At 39.0% G+C, this 23032-nt stretch overlaps 1 protein-coding gene across 3 annotated transcripts in view; it reads right to left on the bottom strand.

Annotated features, from left to right (window-relative positions):
• Positions 1 to 22491, bottom strand: part of CMC1 (C-X9-C motif containing 1) — a 41273-nt gene extending 18782 nt beyond the window's left edge. For all 3 annotated transcript variants that reach the window (XM_086742732.1, XM_086742733.1, XM_086742734.1), the window contains exons 1-2: positions 22396 to 22491; positions 12073 to 12165 (exon numbers count right to left, since the gene is read on the bottom strand). In XM_086742732.1, the coding sequence (XP_086598858.1) occupies positions 12073 to 12165; positions 22396 to 22420 (118 nt within the window). In that variant the 5' untranslated portion in view covers positions 22421 to 22491. The remainder of the gene's footprint in view (positions 1 to 12072; positions 12166 to 22395) is intronic.
• Between the last annotated feature and the right edge of the window lie 541 nt (positions 22492 to 23032).

Genomic DNA, 23032 nt, shown 5'->3' with positions numbered 1-23032 from the left:
GAGGGCATACTTAGTTTATATGGAAGAGGAGGAAAAAGAAGAATGACTAGATACCTCCTTGAGAGATTCTGGATCACAGACAGGAGGAAAGAAGGCTATAAAGTGCAAGACATTATTTGTGGTATGCATACAAGGAAATCTTGAACTTGACTATTATAAGAGAAAAAAGGCATTTCAACTTAAAGAAACCTTTCTTTAGACTCATTTTAGGAGAAAGGTAAGAAGGCAGATCCCTTAATACCATAATTAAAGTCCAAAACTCCCTACAACTATTTCAACTCCTTCCCAGTACAGTGGATATCAAGAGAAGAACCTGTTCACTCCATCCAAGGGAAATTTTCATGCACTGCTCTTCCACATTACCTTCTTCAAAATTCCTAAGGTAAGTTCCTTTCATACTCATTATCCCATCAAAATGATACCTCCCATCCCTTACTTGTTTCCTTTCAAATCCTTTACTAGTATCCCTCTCAAATCTAGAGTACAGCATGCTGTTAATGGTTTTTCTTGCTCCCTGACAATAATTTTAAAGCTTTATCCGTACCTCCAATACTCTGTACAGCTCTAATATTCTTTGTCCCTCCCTTTTCACATCCTCTGACCAGCTCTGCAGCTCTTGATTCCTCATGCAAAATACTTTTCGCCTTCTGTCATATGCTTACACTTCATGTAGAGGTATCTATCCTGATCCTAAGCAGCACACATTCCAGGTGCTCTTTTCTGCAAGGTTCCTTTCTTCTTATTTTTGAGGGTGATAAACTGTTAAAAATAAAATTTAGAGGCATGACAATAAGGCACAAGTGTTTATGACCTTTTATTACTGTAGCCTTTACTCCCTTCTCAAGCATCAGACCTGTAAGCAAAACACACTTCAGAGCAGATCTCCCTACTCTTTTTCTACGCAGCACCACAGAGGTGACTATTGGAAAACAATTACAACAGCAACAAAACTAAATTTGAGGGTGAGAAAGAGGGGGATTTTGTCATTATTAAAAGGTCTCGAACAATAATGTACAAGAACATGGTTTTACTCAGCAACAGACAACATTGTTTCTAATTTTTTTAAAAAGCTGTGCACTGTCAGTGTTCTTTACCACAGGATTCACGGACTTCTGTATTAAAGAATAAGTGCCAGATGGACAACTCATTTTAAGCTAAGCAATCTTTACAACTACTGCTCCACATAGATAAAGTTTAAAATGTTTTCATCCCAAAACAGGATGAGAATTTGCTTTCATTAAACACACATTGATATTTCCAGAACACCAAAAAGTGTGAAGAACACCACATCCCATTGAAAGCGTTTTTGCTTGCCAAACTGTATTTCAACTTTAACTTGCATTCCCCTATTGCCTGACAATAATGCCTGTGATTCCTGCTCTTTTTTTTTGACTGGCTCTGCTGACTCGTAATATTCCACAAAGCTATGTACAATAGGTACAGCTCTGCAGTCTACAGGAAATAACGGAGATCAAAACTACAACTCTCATAATGCATTGCCTTATAAAATCAAAGCATATTAGATGAAACTGCAACCACTATTTTGATTCCCACTTAGTTCAACCGGAATGAATACTTAATTTCAACTTTTGTGATCTGGGTGAGGAATTTTCTTTGGCAAAAACACTTGGCAACTTCATGCATTTTCTAAAGAATGGTGGACAGACGTTTTCCTCTATGACCTTACCCTAAGTATCACACATTCTTTACAAGGTCAATACAATGCTTGTAGGCTATCTGAAAGCTCACTATTTATTGTATTTCTGAATACACAGTAGCTACTTTTTGACCAAACTAAGTTCTATTTTCCACTGCTGAACCTAATGGTATCTACACAACACATTCTGACTTCAACAGTTGAAAAACAGCCTATTTTCTTTGTGAAAGTAACCCCAGGGTAATATTCATAATTTATATACAATATAAATATTTATACACATGCAAAAGGAATACAGCATGAGCTCTTAAAGGTATTAGATTTATTTACACAAAGTGCTAACTGTGTTACTGTTGAATGTAGTATCTAAAAGTGGCTTATAATCAAAAACTGCAAAGCAACTACTTAATACATCATTAAGGATATGCAGATAAAATAACAGTTACACTAAGTCGCATGTACTGCCATTAACAACGCATTGCTATGTGCAACTATGCCACAGTAACACAATACTGAAATACTCTAAGATACAAGCTATGGTATCTGTAGGTTATCACCACCATCAACAAATGGATACAAAAAAAACCCCTACAGAATCCCAAGTATGCCCTCACTTGCTGGCAGTAAGAATGACTGACACAGAAGACTCAAAACATGTCAACTGGGAAAGAAAGCTATGAGAATCAGCAAATACTGTATATAACACCTAGGAAAAGATACAACCTGGTATTAGTAACAGGCTGCCACAATAACCACCCTAGCCTCTCCCTTTTTGTTTGGAGGAGAACTTGACCCTGTCTCCCCTATCTTCTGGCTACTGCCCAGCTACAGGCAAGTTTGTATTTCTCCATTTTCATGGTTTGTGCCAAAATGACCTCTTGAGGACCCTAAGACATGGAACTAGCTATTCAACCTAACAGTATAGAGTTTGCCAGTGGAGAACTGGAAATAATTAGAGCACATAAAAGGCAATCTCAGCCTCACAGGGCTAAACATCAGAAACAGCCCAAAAAGATCCAATTCTTTGCAAGCCACAGGATATATATTAATGCTAGCATCCTTCCTAAAAGACACAAGTCTGAAGAAAGGATGTCAAAGAAGAGACTTTCACACTTTTCCCATCACTGGGCAAGGAATTTTCAGGTACAGAACTTGCATGAAAAGAGAAGCAATGATCCAGATTTGACAGGGAGTTTGTCAGGGAGCAGTGATACGACTAAAAGATAGAAACAACTGATTATCTTAATTTCAAGTCCAACACTTCCAATAATCCAGGACATGATACAAAAGGACTAAGGCAATTGTTTTTCTCATTTCTTTACATACAGTTAAAGTACTTCCATTCTGCAGATGTTAAAACACTATCAACCCACAGTCTGAAGGAGCATTTTCCCCCTAAAATTGGACCATCAACTTAACACCACTATATAATAAGTGTATCTCATCATATAAGCTGCAAAAGAAGCAATCCTATTGTTCAGCCTTCAGCTGGTCAGTGCTCTTGTCATGGATATTACTACCATGCACTACAATAATCCAAAACCACGCAGGTATCCTACATTTCAACCAACATTTATTAACATCAGGTAATTAAACTATGCTATGTGAATATATTTATGCTGGACAGGGAAAACAATTTGAAATTCAGGATCTTAACCAGAAACCCATAAAATCTCTAACCTGAGAAAACTAAGTTGAAAGACGGGACAAAACATAGGTAACCTATCAAGGTTGGCATCTATGAGTTCTGAACTACCAATATCACTTTAACATCTATACATGAAAATCTCTACCAGGTAAGATAATCAAAATTAAGACAGTGCTTGTAGGATATGGCAACCTGGTTGAAATTGATATTCATTAGAGTACTCTTTGCATGAATAGGAGCATTTGGACTCTGTGGTCTTTATCAGAGCCCCAGCTGGTTATGGTTGAAGGTTAATGCCTTACCCCATTCTGTTCAATTTTCTCTCCTAATTAGTCCTCCAAATCTATAGCTGTGAGCACCAAGTGTCTGTGCTCAAAAGAAACTAATTAATGCTAGCAAATTAGATCAAGTCCAAAGATCCAACAGCCAAACTCTTAAATGCTCCTTGTTAATAGGAAGTGTAGCTGTCAATAACTGCTGTTGGTGGCTATAATGAGGCCTCTTTCTTTCATTGAAAGTGATTTCATTTCTCTTTGTCCCTGTAAAAGCTGTTCCATTCCCTAATAAATAAAAAAAAAAACAACCAAAACCCACACAACTAAGTTGCAGTGGTAAAGCTAGCAGTCTGACCCATTTCTTGTGATCAGCTGGGTTGAAATGACATGGAGGGAGGAAGAAAAAAAAAAAAATCAAATAGGTTAAGTTCCCTCCCTGAACATTTTCTTCGAAGTCCTAACACTAGTTAGAGTACTTAAATTTCCACCACCAAACAACAGAATATACTCTCATATTTCTTTTCTATAAAATCCCTTAAATTAGCTTAGGGTAATTAATGCTGTAAGTATCATTAAAAAAAAAAGACCATGAGATGTAGGATCTCATTTCTTCAAATTGTAATTTACATATAGCTGTTCTCTCTGCCCAGTTTGTTGGAGCAAAGCTCAATATACCATAATCCCTCTAGAGATCATATTAATTCACATAGTTAAATGTGATGAGAGTAATGTTCATTGGAAATACATAGAGCTGAATCATTTTTACAGAATAAAAGCTACTGTGTGCAAACAAGAACGTCATATATAAATTCAGCATCTTCAGTCTTGAGAAACAGTAACCAGGGAAAAACACCTAGTAACTTATTACCAGTACTAAATATAGCTGTACACTATCAAAACACCTGAAATAATTTAAATAGCTGACAACCGCACATGTACAACAGTTATCTCAATAGCTTCATACAGGGTCACAGGGTCACACACAATATGACTATAACATAGGTTAACATTCAGCTAACAAATACAGCAATAGAGGATAACATTTTTCTCCCCTTCTCTACCTGCAGTTTGGTCGCTGGATTCAACCTATGTTCTCAAATTATATTAACCTTCCTCTCACAAAAATGAAGTTGAAGGCAACAAGGCAGCTCTCCTTTTTCATTCTCATAAGAGAGGGCTATTCCAGTCATAAAATCTCTGATGTAAGCTCTCAGGCTCTCCATCAAACTCTGAACAATATGTCCAGAAGCACACTTAAGTAATTTCTGGTCACAGCAGCTGAATTTAAAAAGAAGTTACCAGGAGCTGTCATGTTAACTCATTGATTTTTATCAGTTACTTAATCTTTTTGCTTTGGTCAATTAGAATATCACTGTATCCACAGATGTTCCTAAAATATGTGAATTTTTTTAAAAGGCAAGGACTATTTTCACAACGAGGAAAAGCAGATGAGTAAAGTTCAGTTATAAATTGTAGTTTTAGTTTTAATTTGCTTCAAGAAAATAAGACTCATCAAAATTTTTAAACATGAACTGTCACGTTATTTCCCACTGCTATCAGTCTTGCATCTGCCAGTGTCAACCTCAGAAACTCAATCGTAAGTACCAACAGGTTAATCCTCCCCCAGGATTCAGCAAGGGTTTGCATCAATTAACAGAACTTGGCCTGCAATACAAGTGAAAGTGAGCAATACCACTCAGTAACATCAAGCCGAAATTTGCTAAGTATTTCACACATTTCATTATCTGTGTTTCTGTTAAGAAAGTACATATAATAAGACTTTTTTTTTTTGAAGAAGGAATATCTAAAGGTGTGTTTGGGTATTTAAATGTACAGCATCACATGTAGGTCAATCAGAAATTTATTTGGTTTTATGGGCCTTGATGTGTCAGGTGTAAGGGTCATGGTCTAGAGCAGGTGGCCCCTACGGCGACAGAGATAACGTCAGTGACAGAACTGTTGAGTAACGGCACATTATCAAAACTCTGGTTGACACTGGTCATGCTCTACTGTAGAGAAGCCTGCAGTAGTGTTGCATTCCATCATTTTCACTAAGTATCAACACGAGCCCTGAGGAGGAGAGGGCTAATGGGGAAACTAGGGAATGGGAGGAGGGTGGCTGCTTGGAAATGTCCTTTTCCAGCCACACTTTCCAAACCATTTTTTAAAGCCTTGCCAAGTGTCAGCAGTTTTTTCAGCAACATGAATCCAGTTGTCTTAATTACACAGTTCCTACGGACAAGAGAACCAACGTAACTGTTTTCTCCAGGCAAGGTCCTCAACTCAGCACAGGTGGATACATCTGCCTTTTGTCTTCCTCTCATAAAAAAAAAAAGGAAAGGATAGAATAACTTGTCATCTCGGCCAAATGGGTATCTCCCACAACAAGCTTCCAATAAGAAGTGGCCACATTCTTATTTGCAGAGTCACAGGCAGGATCAGGTCTTCAATCATCCAGATTGTTTCCCCTACTTCACTGCCTTCCTAGTGGTAGAACCTAGCTGATTTGAACTATCTAATCCTGCATTCACTCTGAAACGTGTGTAGCTCAGCTTCCTACATGAACCCAGGAGCCTTACAAACCAGTCACAATTACAGAAGACATCTGCAAGTCACTCTTGGTAACCTTGAAGGGCCAAAACCCAGACCATGTATCAGTAGCAGACAACAAGATTAGGAAGTTTAGAACTAAAATCTCTTGTCTCTGGAGCAAGACTGGTTTCCTCCTAGCGGAAAAAAAATACCATTGTGAGGTTTTGGAAGGTGGGCAGAATTGCTTTATAATACAGCAAATACACAAAACATTTACAACAAATATAATATAAAATTAATATCTCATGAGTGATCCAGTAACTTCTTTTTGGGTTCTCAACTTAAGACAACTTCTTCAGAGCCCAAACTTATAACCTGTCCGTCAGCTGTTTCTGATTTTATTTTCCAAGCCAGGTAACCCAAAATCAAACTGAACTGAGTGTACAATCCTTAAAGTTTGTGTATTTCTGTCCTCAATAGTTCTTCTCTATCTAAACCCATCAAGTTAAGTTTCAGAATCAGTAACTCTGAACCGCAGAATAAATGTTCTTAAGAAATGGAACAAACAATTATGTAGACATGATCAAGATCAACCAAAGCTCTTGCAGTTCTTTCAGTGTGTGTCCCTAGTTTCAGAGCAGAAAGGAGTCATGGAAAGCACAGCACTGCTAAACGAAACTATAGAAGTCTTGATAAGCTAAATACAACCCTTCTGATGAAAAATGCTAACTTCAGGTTCCTGAAATTCGCTATTATTTTGATATAAAGAAGTTTACTAAAATTAAAATTTTATAATTGGAAATTAAAGCAAAAAATTTGATAATTTTAAGGAAAACAGCTTGCCTAAGGTATTATTTAATAAAAGCAATGGATGAGGCAATGGCAAATAAAAACTTTTAGCTACTTCAGTTTGAAAGCACGTATTTTTATATGCCAGGGACACATTGATATAGAAAGACATCGATTTCATATTATTTCAGACGAACTCATGTTACAGTTTGTACAAATACAGTGAAAAGTTCGTATGAAAATGTTGTTGGTTTTTTTTATACTCCTATAAGAGGCCACAAATTCACACACACACAGTGCATGGATATTAACACAATAAAGCATATTTACATAATGGCCATGGAAAACTGACTAGTGTTTTGTATATGTTTACTCTCTTATCAAAATTACTCATCTATCCATTTGCACTGAAAAACTGCTTGAAAAGCTAGTGCTTGAAAATCTTAAACACATGGAAATTATTCTGCAACTGAGTTGTACTAAATTCCCGAGAAGTGCGCAGCACACATAAGAAGTATACTGGAACAATCTGAAAAAAAGTTTTAAGTAAATTCAAATAACCTAGGTAAAACTAAATATGATCAGACATAATACTTGATTGTTCTTAAAAAATTATCAGATGGACACATTTTCATGGTTATTTCATCCCTAAGCTACTGTGGTACGCCAACAACTAAGCACAGCAATGGGTCACCATTTAACTGTGCTAGCATAGCAGGATCACCTCTTGACTTAACAAAACCTTTATTTTTTATTTATTTTTTAACCCTTGGGGTTTCTTTTCCCTGGATGCCTTTTGAACACGTGCTGGACAGGCTGTCACTCCTCGCATTATTAGCTCTGATAAGCACACAGCTCTAGGTGGTATAGCTGCAGGCTAAGGTAACGGACTGTATACAGATGGACCCTCCTGCTCATGCAGAGCACTATTGAATGTATAGGGGCTCCCCATAGGGACAGATATGAACCTAGCGTGTTCAAGTAAATTGTAAAAGCCCATAGTTGCAGAATAGCTTTGTTTCCTATCTTACCAACACATTTACCACAGTTTTCTACAGACATAATGAAAGAAAGGTATATTAATAGGAGTTGTTCAAACAAAATTAACATAAACCAGAAAAAATCCTACATTGAGAGCAAGTTAAATGAGTAGCTATGCCACTTGTATGTAAACAGCACAATTTCATGCACATGTGTGCACTCTGTAGCACACAAACCAGATCGCAGTTTTGATTACTTAATTACACAGCTTATAATTGTTTACAGCATAAATACCATAGCCTATTTACTCTGACTAACACGTATCCCTGTGTACTAACAAGACAAATTTATTCCAGGAATAATTTCACAACGAATTTAAGAGATGACAAATTCTTCTGTTCACAAAACTGTTTAAGCATCATTTCCCATGGGTTAGTCTCTCCCCTGCCCCATCCAGATTAAAAGCTGTACAACAAAACAGCTGAACTGATGCTACCATCTTTTTTTTTTTTTTTAATTAGGGATAGGAATATGGGTTTTGCTTGTCTATTTGATAAAAAAAAAATTGCATCAGAAATATTCAGTTTCCACCTCTAATTTCCACACAATTTGGTCAAAGCTGGATTACAGGTGACAGAAGAATGAAGGGGAGACAGATGCATCCACAAACCTCATTTTCCTAAAGATACACAACTAAACTGTCAGAAAGAAGAAAAAAATTATAGTTCTGCCTAACGTCATTAAAAAAAAAGACAGCATTTTACTTTAAAATTTATGGAGGCAAAAGCAGGGCCAAAACACACAGCTCAAGGATCTCCAATATTGGTAGCTGCCACAGAAAATTAAGATGCTGAAATGGAAGTCTTCATCTTACAAAGTCCAGTGGGAAAAAAAAACTACACACACCTTCCTTTGGTCTACTCTCCCCAAGATCATACAAATAGAATGCTTTCAACATATGTTTAACTAACATCCTCTTTCAGTGACTCACTTTACTGTAACTGCTTTTCCTCCTCAACAGGTATAGAGTTTAAAGTAAAAACAATTCAACTACTATTCAAATTAAAAAAAAAAAAAAGGTGTGCTAAGTTCTAGCAGCACTCGAAGATACCTGTCATGCGATGACTTTCTTTTGGCAGATATTCCCGACTCTTTTTCCACTTATTAATCTCAAAACTGTTATAACACTACTCTTTTAAGTCTTTTGGGGAACCTGTAAAAGCAGCTGCTTGAAAATACACTGGTCCACTTTAATTAGACTTGACTCTAAACCTAGCGACAAACACCTAGAAGCTTCTTTCGAAGTTTCTTAGGTAATAATGAAAGGCAAGAAGCCACCTACCATTGGGGAAACAACTGTTCTCTCCGCCACAGTAAAAACTGCTGAAATACTATGTGCAAAACAATATGGCAAGAAGCTAAAATGCACCTCTTTGTCAGTAAATACTGTTAGAAGATGCATAGAAGACATGGCTGAAAATCTGAAGAAACAAGTATTAGAACAAGGTACACACTGTGGGAGGTTTGCTACACGGCTGGATGAACGTTCAGATGTTTCTGACTTCTCTTGGCTTGTGGTATTTGCACGGCAGTAACAAAACACGTGAAGACTTTCTTTTTTTCTTTTTTTTTTTTTTTTTTTTTGGTGGAGCTACTAAAGGAGAGCTGTACCAGAGAAGACATATTCTCCACAGAAAATGGCTTCTTTAATAAAAAACAATGTTTTATGGAAAAACTGTGCACATGTAACCACTGATGGAGCAGTTGCTTTGACTGGAATAAAAAAGGGATTGCAGGGTAAGGTGACAGAGGCAGCACTGCATGTGAAAACTCCTTCACTGCATCACCCACAGGTGAGCTACTGCAGCAAAGACTTGGAGCCAGGAGTGCACAGAGTGCCACAGGACGACATTGACACGGTTAACTTCATAAAAACAAGTCCTTTAAATAATAGCATCTTTATCAGACTTTGTAATGAGATGGGGAAGGACCATGAAAATCTCTTGTAGCACACAGAGGTTCATTGGTTATCTTGTGGCAAAGTGCTGAAAGGAGTTGTCAAACTACACATTTTTCTCTTACAAAAAAAACAAGCATTCCAAATTTGCTGACCTTTTTGGCGACGAGAGGTGACTGTGAGTAGTTTGCTACCTAGCAGGTATTTCCAAAAAACAAACACAATGTGTCCCTTCAAGGTGTAGGTGATGTTTTAACAATGATTGAGAAACTAACTGCTTTTCAAAAGAAAATTGTGGTATAGAGAAAGCATTTTGAAAACAGATGTTTGGTTATGTTCCCCTCGTTATGTGATTTTTGGTTAGGTTTGGTTGCTGAAGACAATATGAGTGTGTTACCTATAAAAAACTCTCATATTTGTATGCTTTAAAAGGACAGAAACAGAAGTTTCTAACCTATATAAAAATCTTCCAAATAAGAGTTTCAGTGGTTTTTTAACCTATTTGTTAAAAATACAAACATGCAAAGCCTTCTGATTAGTTTTGAAGAACAACTGATTGACATTGGGGAAGATGGTAATTTATTGGCTCAATCTGAAGCCAAATCATTGCAAAATTTGTGAACGGGACCGAAAAAATGAATATCATTATTTAGTAAGCACAGGCAATGATGCACTTTTTCCACTGGGATCTCTGCACCTTTGTGAGGTATCTTTTTCAGCTATGACACCCATTAAAATCAAGCATCAAAATAAACTGAACTTAGAACCAGACCTTCGAATTGCTATATCACAAAGTGTTAAACAAAGATTTTAAAAAATAATGAATCATATTAAAACATATAGCTCTCAATAAAACCAGTTATTAATAGTAATATTTTTAGACTAAAAAGTTTTTGTATCATTGATAAATAATATAAAAATTGTTTTAAAGTATTGTTTATTTCATCTTTGTCTCATCTGTTTTTAATTTCTAATTTTGTGTTTTATAATGTATGCAATATACCAGTACAGTGGTACATGTATGTAATCCATAAATAAATATACATCTATTGGGATTGCACACTCAAATTTTTTACTGATGGAGTGCGCAATCAAAAAAGTTTAGAGAGCACACATCTATATGACAACAGGCAAGTGCCCTCTATTGAAAGCATGTCACTTGTATATAATAATTGTGTGGCCTAATTTTTTTTTTCCCATTCTTACATGCCTCTTAAAGCAACATTCCTGGCTAACCTGTGTATAATTAGTTCTATCTTTCTTGTACTTCAAAAAGTTCCAGATGTCTTCCAGGAATATATGAACAGTTGGGTGTCAGAAAAAGCAGTGATACCCAAATTTAAAGAGTTATTGTCCAGTACTTATCAAAAGAAAATGAAAACATGAAAAAGCGGAATGCGTGATCCAATTTCAATGTCTGTCTAATAATACGTGTGTGTTTATGTGCATGTATAATTAAAATATTTGGGCAGAGAAAGGATGCAGTTAGTTGGGAATAGATAAAGAAATTTATCATAATAAAGGAGGCCTTAACTGAAGGCTCACATGAGGAGGGCCACAAATATGATCGGCCTGGAGCACCTTTCCTATGACAGCAGGCTAAGAGAGTTGGAGTTGTTCAGCCTGGAGAAAAGAAGGCTCTGGGGAGGTACTGGCCTTCCAGTACCTAAAGGGAGCTTATAAGAAAGATGAGGAGAAACTTTTTAGCAGGGCTTGTTGTGATAGAACAAGGGGTAACGGTTTTAAAATAGAGGAAACATTCAAGGACAGGTTGGATGGGGCTCTGAGCAACCTGATCTGGTTGAAGATGTCCCTGCTCCTTGCAGGGAGGGAGGACTAGATGACCTTTAAAGATCCCTTCCAACTCTAACCATTCTATAATTCTACAAGGCAATTGCATTTATGTAAGTATCAAACACTATATACAGGAATATGGTAACTCTTGTGTTGCTCTGTCATTACATAGTCTTGACCAAGATGTGGAAAGTTTGACATCAATCATACTAAATTCCACAGCCCTTGAAAACAAGTCATTTTGGAAAACAGTTCACATGACCACGCAACCAAAGCCAATACAGTAGATTTTTACGATTTACTGCTGGCTTCACAGCGAACAGATAAGATGCAGATCATACATATTAATTCTCTGACTACTTGACTTCAAAAAACAAGGATTTTATTCAGGGCACAAAAGTGAATACACCTGATCTCCCAATAAATATTTGACTCTTACCTTGCACTTTATCTGAACACAGCTCTTTGGCTCGCTCTTTCATTATTTGTGGAATCAAAACATCTTTTTCTACATGTCTCAGCTTAGAATTTTCTGCAAGAGAAAAAAAAATAGGAAAAAAAATTTTAAAAATCTATACATCAGTGAAAGTCAATCTACAGAAATAATGCAGCATTGTTATTTAAGATACACTAGTATGCTAAAATGTCACAAACTAGCAGCCAGAAGTACCATGGAAGGACCACACAGATGAAAAGGCAGAAAAGTCCAAGACTTAACATTGCTCAGAGACAAATATGAGTACTATCTTGAATATTTCTGTTCTGCTCAACGTGCACAATGAACCAAAAATAACGGAGAAATTCTGGCAGCACATTCTTATTTTTGCCTTACTATACAGAAGGTCTGCATAGAGACTGCATAAAGATTGAGAATTAATTTTATTTCAGGATATTAGTATTTTCCTATGTATATTATCCGTACAAATTGGCTTTTTTACTCATCATCAAAAAGCTAGAAATACAGCACATACTAGAGCACATCCTGAAATTTGTATTGCTACATGGAAGACCAGTTGTTTAAAAAACAACTAAGAACGAGGATCTAGAAGTTTTTTTAATCGAGAAATTCAGCTTAACAAAAACAAATGCTGCTGCCTGAATTCTGTGCTTAAAAGTACACTTGCAGTTTCATTTCAGTTGTCTCAAAACAGAATTCAGTACTCTGAGTACACCTACTGATTCTGAAATCGTTAAACAACACAGACCACTTAGAAAAAAAATACTGCATTTCCAAATCCACTTTCTTCAAAACAACGGGATGAGAATTTATCAGGAACAGCTTTTTACTTCTTAGCTTCTGAGTTTAAAACTCTGTAAAGGATATTTGTTCAGAACATTAAATAGTCCAACACAGTTATACCAAATACCTGGTTTTCCTCCTCAAACACACTATTTATTCACCCTTTTACGTTGATATTGCACTTCAGAATAGCATCAGCTGTGATGCTCATATTATGAAAACTCTGTCAGAAACAGTTACTTTGCGTGACAATAATTTCATTTAAAAATTGCTTATAAAAAATTTAGATGAAATGAAAGAAATTAAGTGTGAGGTATTGAAATTAAGGAAAGAAGTAGTATTTAAGTTACTACCACTTTCAAATACTGTGTACTTCTCAGAGCATCTGCAATTACTTCTAGATCAAAAGGCAACAGAGACTAACATTTCTCTAGTCATTTCTAACTTATCAGGTTTTGAGGTTTACTAAGGTTTACAGTACTGAATCTGCGATATTACTAGAGGAATCTGGTAACAAAACAGAGGATTATAACAAGCAATATACAGAACCTTAACTAAAGACTTATCTTTCTCCTGAAATATTTCTTACTTGGAATTTCTACAGCAAAAGAAAGGAAACAAAGTGTGTTCTGTAAATAGCCCAAAAATGCCAAATACAAACAGCTCACAACTTAGAAGTAAATCTACACTCTGATTTTCATGACTGAGACAAAATAACTACAATATATTCTTAATTTCTGCAGAATACCAGTGCAATTACTGTACTGAGCATTTGTTATGTTACAGACGACACAAAGCTGTCATAAAACTTTTAAGCGTGTTTTTTAAAAAGGACAAATCAGTTCAGCTGAATGACATGACAGGAAACAGCACCACCAAGCTACATGCCTCAGCTCTACTAACTTCAGGCAAAGCAAGCTGGCACTGCGGCACTCCTGCCTCTCCCGATCCCTGCAATGCTCTTTTCCCTCTGCCCACACAGATGTGCTCTGCAGCCCTGTGGTGAACCAAAAGGGGAAGTTAATTTGATTTAAAGGTAAATAAATTTATTTTCAGGCAGTTTTTCAGCTAGATAAATTCTCTGATCCACTTCACTTCACTATGTAACTGCATAAATGGCCCATGAGAAGGAACTGTGTGAGACTAGGACAAGGAGGAAGACTGAACTGTCATGAGCACCACTGGCTTAAATTATAGCCTAAGCTTTCCTTCTTTTTTTTTTTTTTTAAATTTTGATTGATTATATCAGTGCTTAGAGTAGCCAAAAACTAAGCTGATCTATGGATGTGGATACAGATAAGCAAGTGGGTTGCTAGCTGCCACCAAAATTGAAGTTTTAACAGTCTCCCATTGCCCTTATTCACCCCACCACATCAGCACTATTGCACTCTGTACCCCACCGAGGGACCAGTTCAAGACAGAAAATTAGCTGAAATACATGCGGAAAAGTGCTTCTCAGTTGCTTTACACTTTGGAGTAACTGGATCTACTTATCAGACTTCTAATAATTACTTCATTTAACTTTTACACAACAGGATCTACCCCAGCACACATGGAAATTCAGTGGATAGCACAGAAGTCTTTAGGGCCTGCGAAGGGTGGCGGGGCTTCCCCCACCAGCTGAGGTGGCTAGAAGCACCCACGGTTCCCACACCACTACCACACAAGGAGAAGTGGATAGGAACACAACTGAAGGCTTGAAAGGAAACAGAAGGGCATCCTCCAAAGAAAAAATAAAATTAAAAAAAAAAAAAAAAAGAAGTCTCCCTGTTAGCCCAGAACAGTCAAAAAGAATTTTCAGGTTTTACCTTAGCTTAAGCACCCAATTTTCTGTTTGATTATTCTAAAGGAAAGGGGCATAAGACTGATAGCAAGAAGTAGCTCTACCGGTGTTAACACCAGCTCAACCAGAACCATGACAGAGCTGTGCTCCAGGCAAACTCCCTCTTTTTAGTCGCATGTTATCAAACCTGCCGAGGCTGAAAACGCAGGAAGGAGAGGGCACATCAGGATGCACGGCAGTGTCCAGTACAAACCATTAGAAGAGAGCTACAACAGTAATTCAAAGGTAGTTATTCAACAGTATAAAGGAAACAGGAATAAAGACCACTTATAATCTCATTTACAGTTTTAAAAATAATGTTTGTTGGTAAGTATCAGTTTTTAAACCATGAAAAGCACAAGCAATGGAAATCATAATGTCTAGGAGATAGTTTTAGGCATCTGGGTGCAACCATCTCTCCAAACAGCTCAACTGCAGACGGTCAGTTTGAGCAGTACTGTATCTACTCAGGAGTTTCAATTATAACACCTTACATATTTTAATATTCTTCCTTGATTCTGAAGTATCAATTGCATTGCAATTACAGTGATTTTCCTTCAAGAATCTTAAAACACTTTATTGAAGTCGGTATCCCCAGCATTTAAACAAAATATTAAAGAAAAATAAGATGTATATATTAACAATAGTGGATACCAGCTAGAAAAATGTTTATGTACAGAGTAACTGCATTTCTGATACCAACGTAAAAGCACTTGCAAGGAGATCATCATCAATCCAACCTAATCAGCTCCGCAGTAACATATATGGCATAAACTTTCAAAGAAACAACACCTCAGAAACAAGACTTCATCAAAAAACATGAGACAGCCATGATGTTAAACCATCAATTCCTTTTGCCTTTTTTCAACTATGTTACAGTTTCTAGAATAATAAGTACTTTTTTCCCCTTTTGAAAGTTCACTATTCTGCACTAAGAAAGGTAATTCCTATTCTAATACCAGATTCGCTGCAGACTAGTCCCTACAGAAGAATCTGCATTACAACAGACCTACTACTGGTTTATTATCCTCAAAACATCAATAAAATTATCCCCAGACAAGCAAGAAATATGTTTTCCTACAGTTTACCTTCTGCATTTGAAAGCTCATACCTTTGGTTCCCACCCACACCCTCCACACACTTTGCCTGGTCTTCTGAGTAGCCCAAGATGATCATGGCTTTGGCCACAAAGAGAATCAACAAGAACACGCTACCTTCTCAGCTTCCACAGGGCCAGACAAATGTTAGGAGCAGCTTTTCCTTCTCCCTCTGCCAGCCAAAACTCAGGCATGTTTGTTAGAGCAACTTAATACTCTGAGATTCTACCTTTACCTTAACCTTACATTCTGTTGAAATTTGCTAGTATCATCAAACATTAGAAGGGACGGATGGATGAACACAAGCAAATTAACCAAAGATTACAAAAAGCAGACTAAATACAATTAACAGTAAAAACTAAGTTTTTTGTAAAAGTATACACAGAAGTTAAGTCAGAAATAAAAACAAATGCTGGCTTACAGGTGTTACAGCTTCTAAGTCACTAGCTCCTTGAAAATGTGAGTAAGGCTACAGTCAAGGAATCTGTGTGGTAAAACTACTGAATGTTTCCTAAAGACAGAGATCAGCACATTCCAGAATGCTGCCACCCCTCGTGGGGACAAGAAACAGAAGAGAGGATAAAGAAAGGGTATAGAGGTTATAAGCTTGCAGTTGCCAGAAAAAAAAAAAAAAAAAAAAAAAGACAGAACAAGAGAAAACTACAGAAAAGGGGATACCTCTATGAATGCGAAATTGTTTTCCGTACCACCTCAGCCCAGTGTAAGAATTATGGAAGGAGAGACAGATTACTAAATTGGGAGATATCACTGCTCAGCCAAACACTAAGAACACACTTAAGACCTGGGTTTTGGCAAATCTCAATGCTTGAAATGGTTCTCTGGTTGCATACAATATGTAGGGCACAAGACTACAATTGTAATATTTTTCTGTGGTTGATCAAAACCCTCAGCTGCAAAAGCTATTTATTGCCAAGGAAGGCCAAGGACCACAGCCATTCAGTTTAACAGTTTTCATTATTTTTGTAAAAAAGACCAAAAAAAAAAAATCAAGAAATAAATGCATCAATAGGAACGAATGTCACAACCACTAGAACAGCACAGAATACATGTCAAATTCACTCCATGTGGAAGGTGGGAAAACAGGCTTCCTAGCCTCTGACCACAGGATCCAGGAAAGCCTTGAGAAAAAGAGGGCCCCGGTGTAGATCTGTGCTGTAGGTAGCAGACTTTTAAGAGGACAAGAGGAGAATGAAACACAAATCCTAATAACGAAACACAGTCCTAACAACAAAAGGGACTGTAGCACCTTGTCACATTAACCAGAAGACTATTTCAAAAAGGTGATACCAAGACAAAAGCTTTCCTAGAAGAGTATCCTGAGAAAAGTCGTATCATCTCCCGTCTTCATTCAACGCAGCTGGTAACTGACTTACTCACCCTTTTGTCACTATGTCCTGTTGTTAGTTTACAGCTCTGCTTTCATCTCTCTCATGACTTCAGGTAGCAGGGACACAGACAACTCGGAAAAGTTGAGAGAAAGGTGAAAACTCGTTTACCCAGATACTAACAGAAGCCTCATACCTTCCGCATCCAAGAGGAAGCAAGTAAAGCAATTCCAGCAAGACTTTTATAAACATGCATTTCTCATTGTACAACCTGCAATTCAGATTTTCTCCGTTCAGTTTATCTACGCATATTTGAAAGAAAATACCTCAAAGTAGTACTTTAAATATTACAGCTATTTCAGTAAGAATCACAGTACATACGAAGAACAGAGGAAGTTTTAGTAAGTTTTTAACATTTTCATCAGCACCTGCTATACCTCATGTTTTTCTTGAAGTCTCAGTTGTATCAACTTTTAGATATCAGTTACGCTATTTACTAACAAAAACGCAGTAGAAAGTTCAGTGAAGGTTCAAGAATCCAAGTTAAAAAATATAACCCTCTTCAAAATATAAACATTTTAAAATTATCACTTTCATTATTTTGGGGCCTTGGTTCAGATATGTGGAGCCATAAAAAGCTGTTTTTCCTTTTACATACACCTTACTATTTTTTTTCCTACCAGCTGCTATGAAAGATAAGCAGCCGTCAGTGGATAGATTTCTAAGATGCCTTTATTTTTTAAGCCAAGAAATAGAACTTGGAGAAGCATTAATGAAAACTTCAGCAGCAGAAATAACACTTATTAGAGTGAAAGAGAAGAAAAACAAGAACATACATATAGAATTCCCATTCTTTAACTTACACGACATTTAAAAAAAAATCGCCACTCTAAAGAAGTGTAACACAGTTCTCTTCCTGGAAGGGAAGGTCTTGCCTTCATCTGTGATGAGCCTACTAAACTTGAGTTTACCATTCTGTCATTTTTCCCATATGCAGATCTCTAGTCTAAAAAACACTTAAAGTTAAGATGCACTGGAGAATGAGTAACAAGTTTATAGCTAAGTTACGTAATTTTGGAGATTCAGTTATTTTTCACATCACTTGGTAAAAATTACTTCTGTGCTGTGAATATTCTGTTTCACTCTGAAGTTTTGTTTTAAAACACCTGCCCATGAGCTAATTATAAAACTACACTGAAAAAGTACGCTTTTATTAATAGCAGAAGTAGCAGCACAGTGTTAACAGGATGCTTATTGGCAAACATTCCTTTAATCAATCAGGTTATTGCCTCTAGAGGTTCAATTTTTTCAAAACCATTTCAGATTTATTTTAGCATACTTGTAACAGTGTTTTGGATCGGCAAAGATAATTATAGCTTACTACACCTCCAAGAAAATAATGCATTCAACTCAAAATTTTCGTCTTCTCTATTCTGCCTAGCTTATCCCTTTTTTATTAAATAAAAGTTACCAATCTTATGTTAATTCATGCAAAACCATTTGCGCATAAGTGTATCATAAAAAGTTATCAAAACACTCTGTATCATTGAATATATTATCAGCTACTTACAACCTCTATTCTAAAAAACTAAGTAACACATTGGAACAAACCAATTTAGAGACAGACCCATTAAAGTCACGGGAGGAAAAAAATATGTTTCTAAGGTTTTTTCCTGCAGTTGTAATTTCGTGTATCAACGTAATTAATACTTTAAGCATGCAGTCCTGTGGCCCATGCGGAGGCTTCTGTGCCCCTACTGTCAAGAGGTTCATGGGGCCAAATTGACAAAATAGTTTCAGCATACTGCTTTGGAACCTCAGACCCACAAAAACATTCAGGACCCTGTTAAAGTTCATGGATTTTATCAGTCAAAACCATCCAGTGTGAACCAACTGATGATGGACCAGGACCAAATATCTTTACGCATACATGAACTGCTACTGAGTTTGGTAATTTCATTTGCACATAGGTGTCTGTATCAAACTAGAGTCTTAAGTACTTTGCTCGCTACTAAGGTTTTAAAGTATAGAAGGACAACATGAAGTGACAGGAGTGTTATAATCCAAGCGAAATAACATATGTGATATCCTGAAACCCTGATTGAAAACAAAAGAGGCTGCGCAGCAACCATTTTTTAAATTTAAATGTATACGAATAGATTTATTCGTATTTAAAAAGTTACAGATTTTGAGATGTTTCTATCTAATACTGACATCATTTTAAATTAAGATGGAGTACAGGGATGACAACACCAGGGAAAATTTCCAAAGCTTTAACTTCTCACCATTCTATCATCACCTCAAAGTCAATTTTCACCTTTTTCACTGGCTGAATTTGTTATCTTACATTTTGCTTTGGGGCTCATATTCTTGCAATATGGCAATACTGGATTACGAGAACACTGACAAGCCTGTTTGCTAAAAATGAACAATGGCTATATTACAGAAAGTCTGTAACACCTAGAAAGAAAAGGAAAAGCAAACCCAACAAAGCACACTTATTTGTTAATGGCATGTGGATTCCAAATGCTTATACATCTAGTGAGTGGTAAGTAAAGCCAAGCCTGAAGTTCCTTGTAGCGATTTTTGACACAAGGAGATTTTTTTCTTGATAACATAGCAAAGCCAGTTACAGGGCCCAAAGAATTAATTACAGATCAGGGCTTAATATTTACTACTGAAAATAATGCAGGTTCATTAACACCTAGCTTCAGCTATTGTTCAAGTATGACAGTTAGGAAAACTTCATGTGTGAGCTACCTATAAAGGGAACACCCCACCCCACCTCTAATCCCTTCTGACAACTGTAGATGAGGATTCCAGCAAAATGCACAAAACGCAAAGTCTTGCAGCAACTAGGGCCGCGGACCAGCTGAGAATTAGAATAGCACAGACAGCCTTAATTCTGCCATTGTAAAGCTTCTGAATGCTTCACTTGGTAACTGAAGTAATATCCTCAACATAGCTTTTTGTCACTTAAACAAAGACATCATGTAGCAACATTTCAGCAAACACATATTTTGTTTCTTTTTTTGAATGGTAAAAATACAGTAACAGTACAGATACAATTGGATTCCTACACATAGGGTTCCACACTTTTTAAGCAAAGCCCAAACTTTTGAGCACTTTTTGTCTGAAACCAGTCCCAAGTGTACAATCCCCATGTCCTCCATGCCTTTTCTAACCAACAGTGGATGTTGTCCAAGAATTTACTGCTTACTTCCACCCAGAGCAAGAAATAGAAAAAGGTCCTGCAAAGATCACAAACTATCTGAAGTGCAGACACCAAACAGACCACATAAAAGAGAGCTAAGCAGTGACCTCAAGAACTATGCAATAATTTGCATCAGAAACAACATACGAGTAACAGGTAAAATCTACATAGAAAACAGCAAAGCACTTAGCATCATATTCATTCTGAAAAATGATAAAGCAAAAGAATGTAACATACAATTTTGTTCACAGATTTATCTACCGATTTATTTACTGGATGAAACCACCTAACGACACAGTCACAGTTCCTTCCCAAACTATGGCTGTCAAAAAACTCCTCCCGTACGATTAATGACATAATTCACAGGTTCCACACCCTCAGCTTCAGAGGACTTCTTGATATTCACTCTCTACTGCCTGGCAAAACCATGAGTATATTTGTAACTTTTGTGACCACAAAACGAAGCAGCAGCCACAGTTAACAACATACTAAAGCGTGATTCTCCCTCTTTTCTCTCATATGTGAGCCAAGAAGCAGTTAACAATGATGACATTCAAAACTACCGCATCTGAGTTAACACCTTACTGATATGAACAAGGCGGATCACACCTCTGGCAGCTATTGTTCCAGTTTCTCTGCAACCTCTTAGACATCTCCGCTTTTAGTTCAGGTTTTCAACAGAGCCTTAACAGCCAGGGACTGATGGTGAGGGGGTGGTAAGTAAAAGATACTGGATAATGTGGTAGCAGAATTAGAGAGGTGTCAGTAAGCAGTGGCAACTGCTCAGATGAATCTCAGTATTGGTGTCACATAGCCTGTGCCCAAAGTACATCCTCAGTAGCCCTACAACAGCTAACATACAACTACAACGTGGATGAGGCGGGACACATAATGTCACTACAGACATAATTAGGGAAGTAGAACACTGACAAACTTCAGTGTTTACAGACATCCTTTTTGCTATACACTGAACAGGCAACAGCTTGAATTAAGCTAGTGTAATAACTAGACTTTTTCCAAAGGACAACTGGGAGCAAAATTATGCTGCAGATGAACAGCCACCACCTGAAATGCAGTGGTAAGTCTTACAAAGTCTTCTTAATTTAATAACATAAATGCTTAGATGATATGATCACCAAACCAGAACTCGATGACTCTATGAATGCCTTAATTGGTGGGCCTGGAGACCCAGGCCCAGGACAGGTTTCCATCAGAAATCGAGCATTTGGCCTTGGCTGGCACCCTTCAGCTGTTGAAGGCAGCGGCCACAGGCCGCAGTCACGACCACTGCAGCTCACCCTCAGCCACAGGTGCCTCAACACCTTGGGTTAGCTGAAGCACACCAACGCCTCGCTGCGTTCATTCTGCTGGAGAACGGGCCTTTCACACCAACATACCCACCCGAAGGAACCTGCCTCAGGAACAGGGCAGGTGAGTGCATATTACGTGGGTTCAAGGACACGGGCTTAAAATTCATTTCCGGAGATACCTAGCTGTAACTGTCCGGACAAGATCTTGGTAACATGAAGCCGAGGACCACACCACCTCGGTATTTTGCCTTCACATTTGTCTCCCCGGCAGGGAGGCTACAGCAGGGCAGGTGGCAGCGGCCAGGCCCGAGGGCACTTCGACGCCCCGGAGCAGCCTGCGCCGCCGCTGAGGCGAGGCCGGGCCCCGCGCCTCCCCTCCGGAGGTCACGGCCGCGGCTGGAGAGAGGACGGGAGGGAGGACGCGGAGGGGAACCGGGTGCCCGGGAGCCCGCCGAGGCTGGCGGAGGGCGGACCGAGCCCCTCAGGGTGGCCCCTTCCCAGCACCCGCCTGGCGTGTGCGAGGAGGGGCAGCGGAAAGCGGCGGGGATTTCCCACAGGAAGCTCCGGCGGGGCGCGGAGGCGGAGGCGGCAGCGGGCGGGAGGGGGTGGGGGGAGGCGCTCCACCGCCCCCCTCCTTCCGCCTCGCTGCACGTGCGAACCGTCACCCGCCAGCCAGCCAGCCAGCCAGCCAGCCAGCCAGCCAGCCAGCGCGTGCGGCGGCGGCCGCCCCTACCTGCGGCGCCAGGGGGAGGCTCCATCTGCGGCTCCACGCTACGGCGGCAGCTGCGCACACTGCGCAACCGGCCCCTGCTTCCTGCTGCGCAGGCGCGGCGAGGCCGAGCCCCGCCCCCCCCCATCCCCGCAGCGGGCAGAGGGAGGCGGCGGCGGCGGGAGCGCGCGGGGGAGGGCGCAAGGCGCGTGCGCCAGCTGCGCCGCTACGGGAGGGGGTGCGGGAGTTTGCGCGCATGCGCGGTGTGCTGGGTTGGGCAGGTGGGCGGTGGCGGGGTGCCATGATAGAGCTGGGGGCAAAGGCCATCCTGCTGCCGGGCGCTGCGTTTCTGTGCGGTGCGTGGGGCTGCGGGAGCGTGGGTGAGGTCGTCTCTGGGAGTCACTGAGAGATCCCAGCAGGCCCCGGTACAGAGAACGCCACCTTCTGCGGGACCCCCATGCGAACGTCCGTGTAGGCGCAGCCCCTGTCACGGCTCTGGAGCGGGGTGTCGCAGCTTCTGGCTGAGGGAGCCCTTGGGGTGCGTGAGGTTGCCACAGCAAGGGCTTGGTGTGGAAGACGAGAATTAGAATTGTGGCCACTTTTGTCGTTGGGTTTGTGCACTTTAAAAAGGGCTTCCCAGTATGTGGGCAAGAGGCCCTCT

This window comes from Chlamydotis macqueenii, chromosome 2, assembly GCF_036417535.1.
Source record: "Chlamydotis macqueenii isolate bChlMac1 chromosome 2, bChlMac1.mat, whole genome shotgun sequence".
Taxonomy (NCBI): Eukaryota; Metazoa; Chordata; class Aves; order Otidiformes; family Otididae; genus Chlamydotis; species Chlamydotis macqueenii.
Note: the sequence above shows the minus strand (reverse complement) of the source record. Positions and strands in the feature narration are given on the sequence as shown.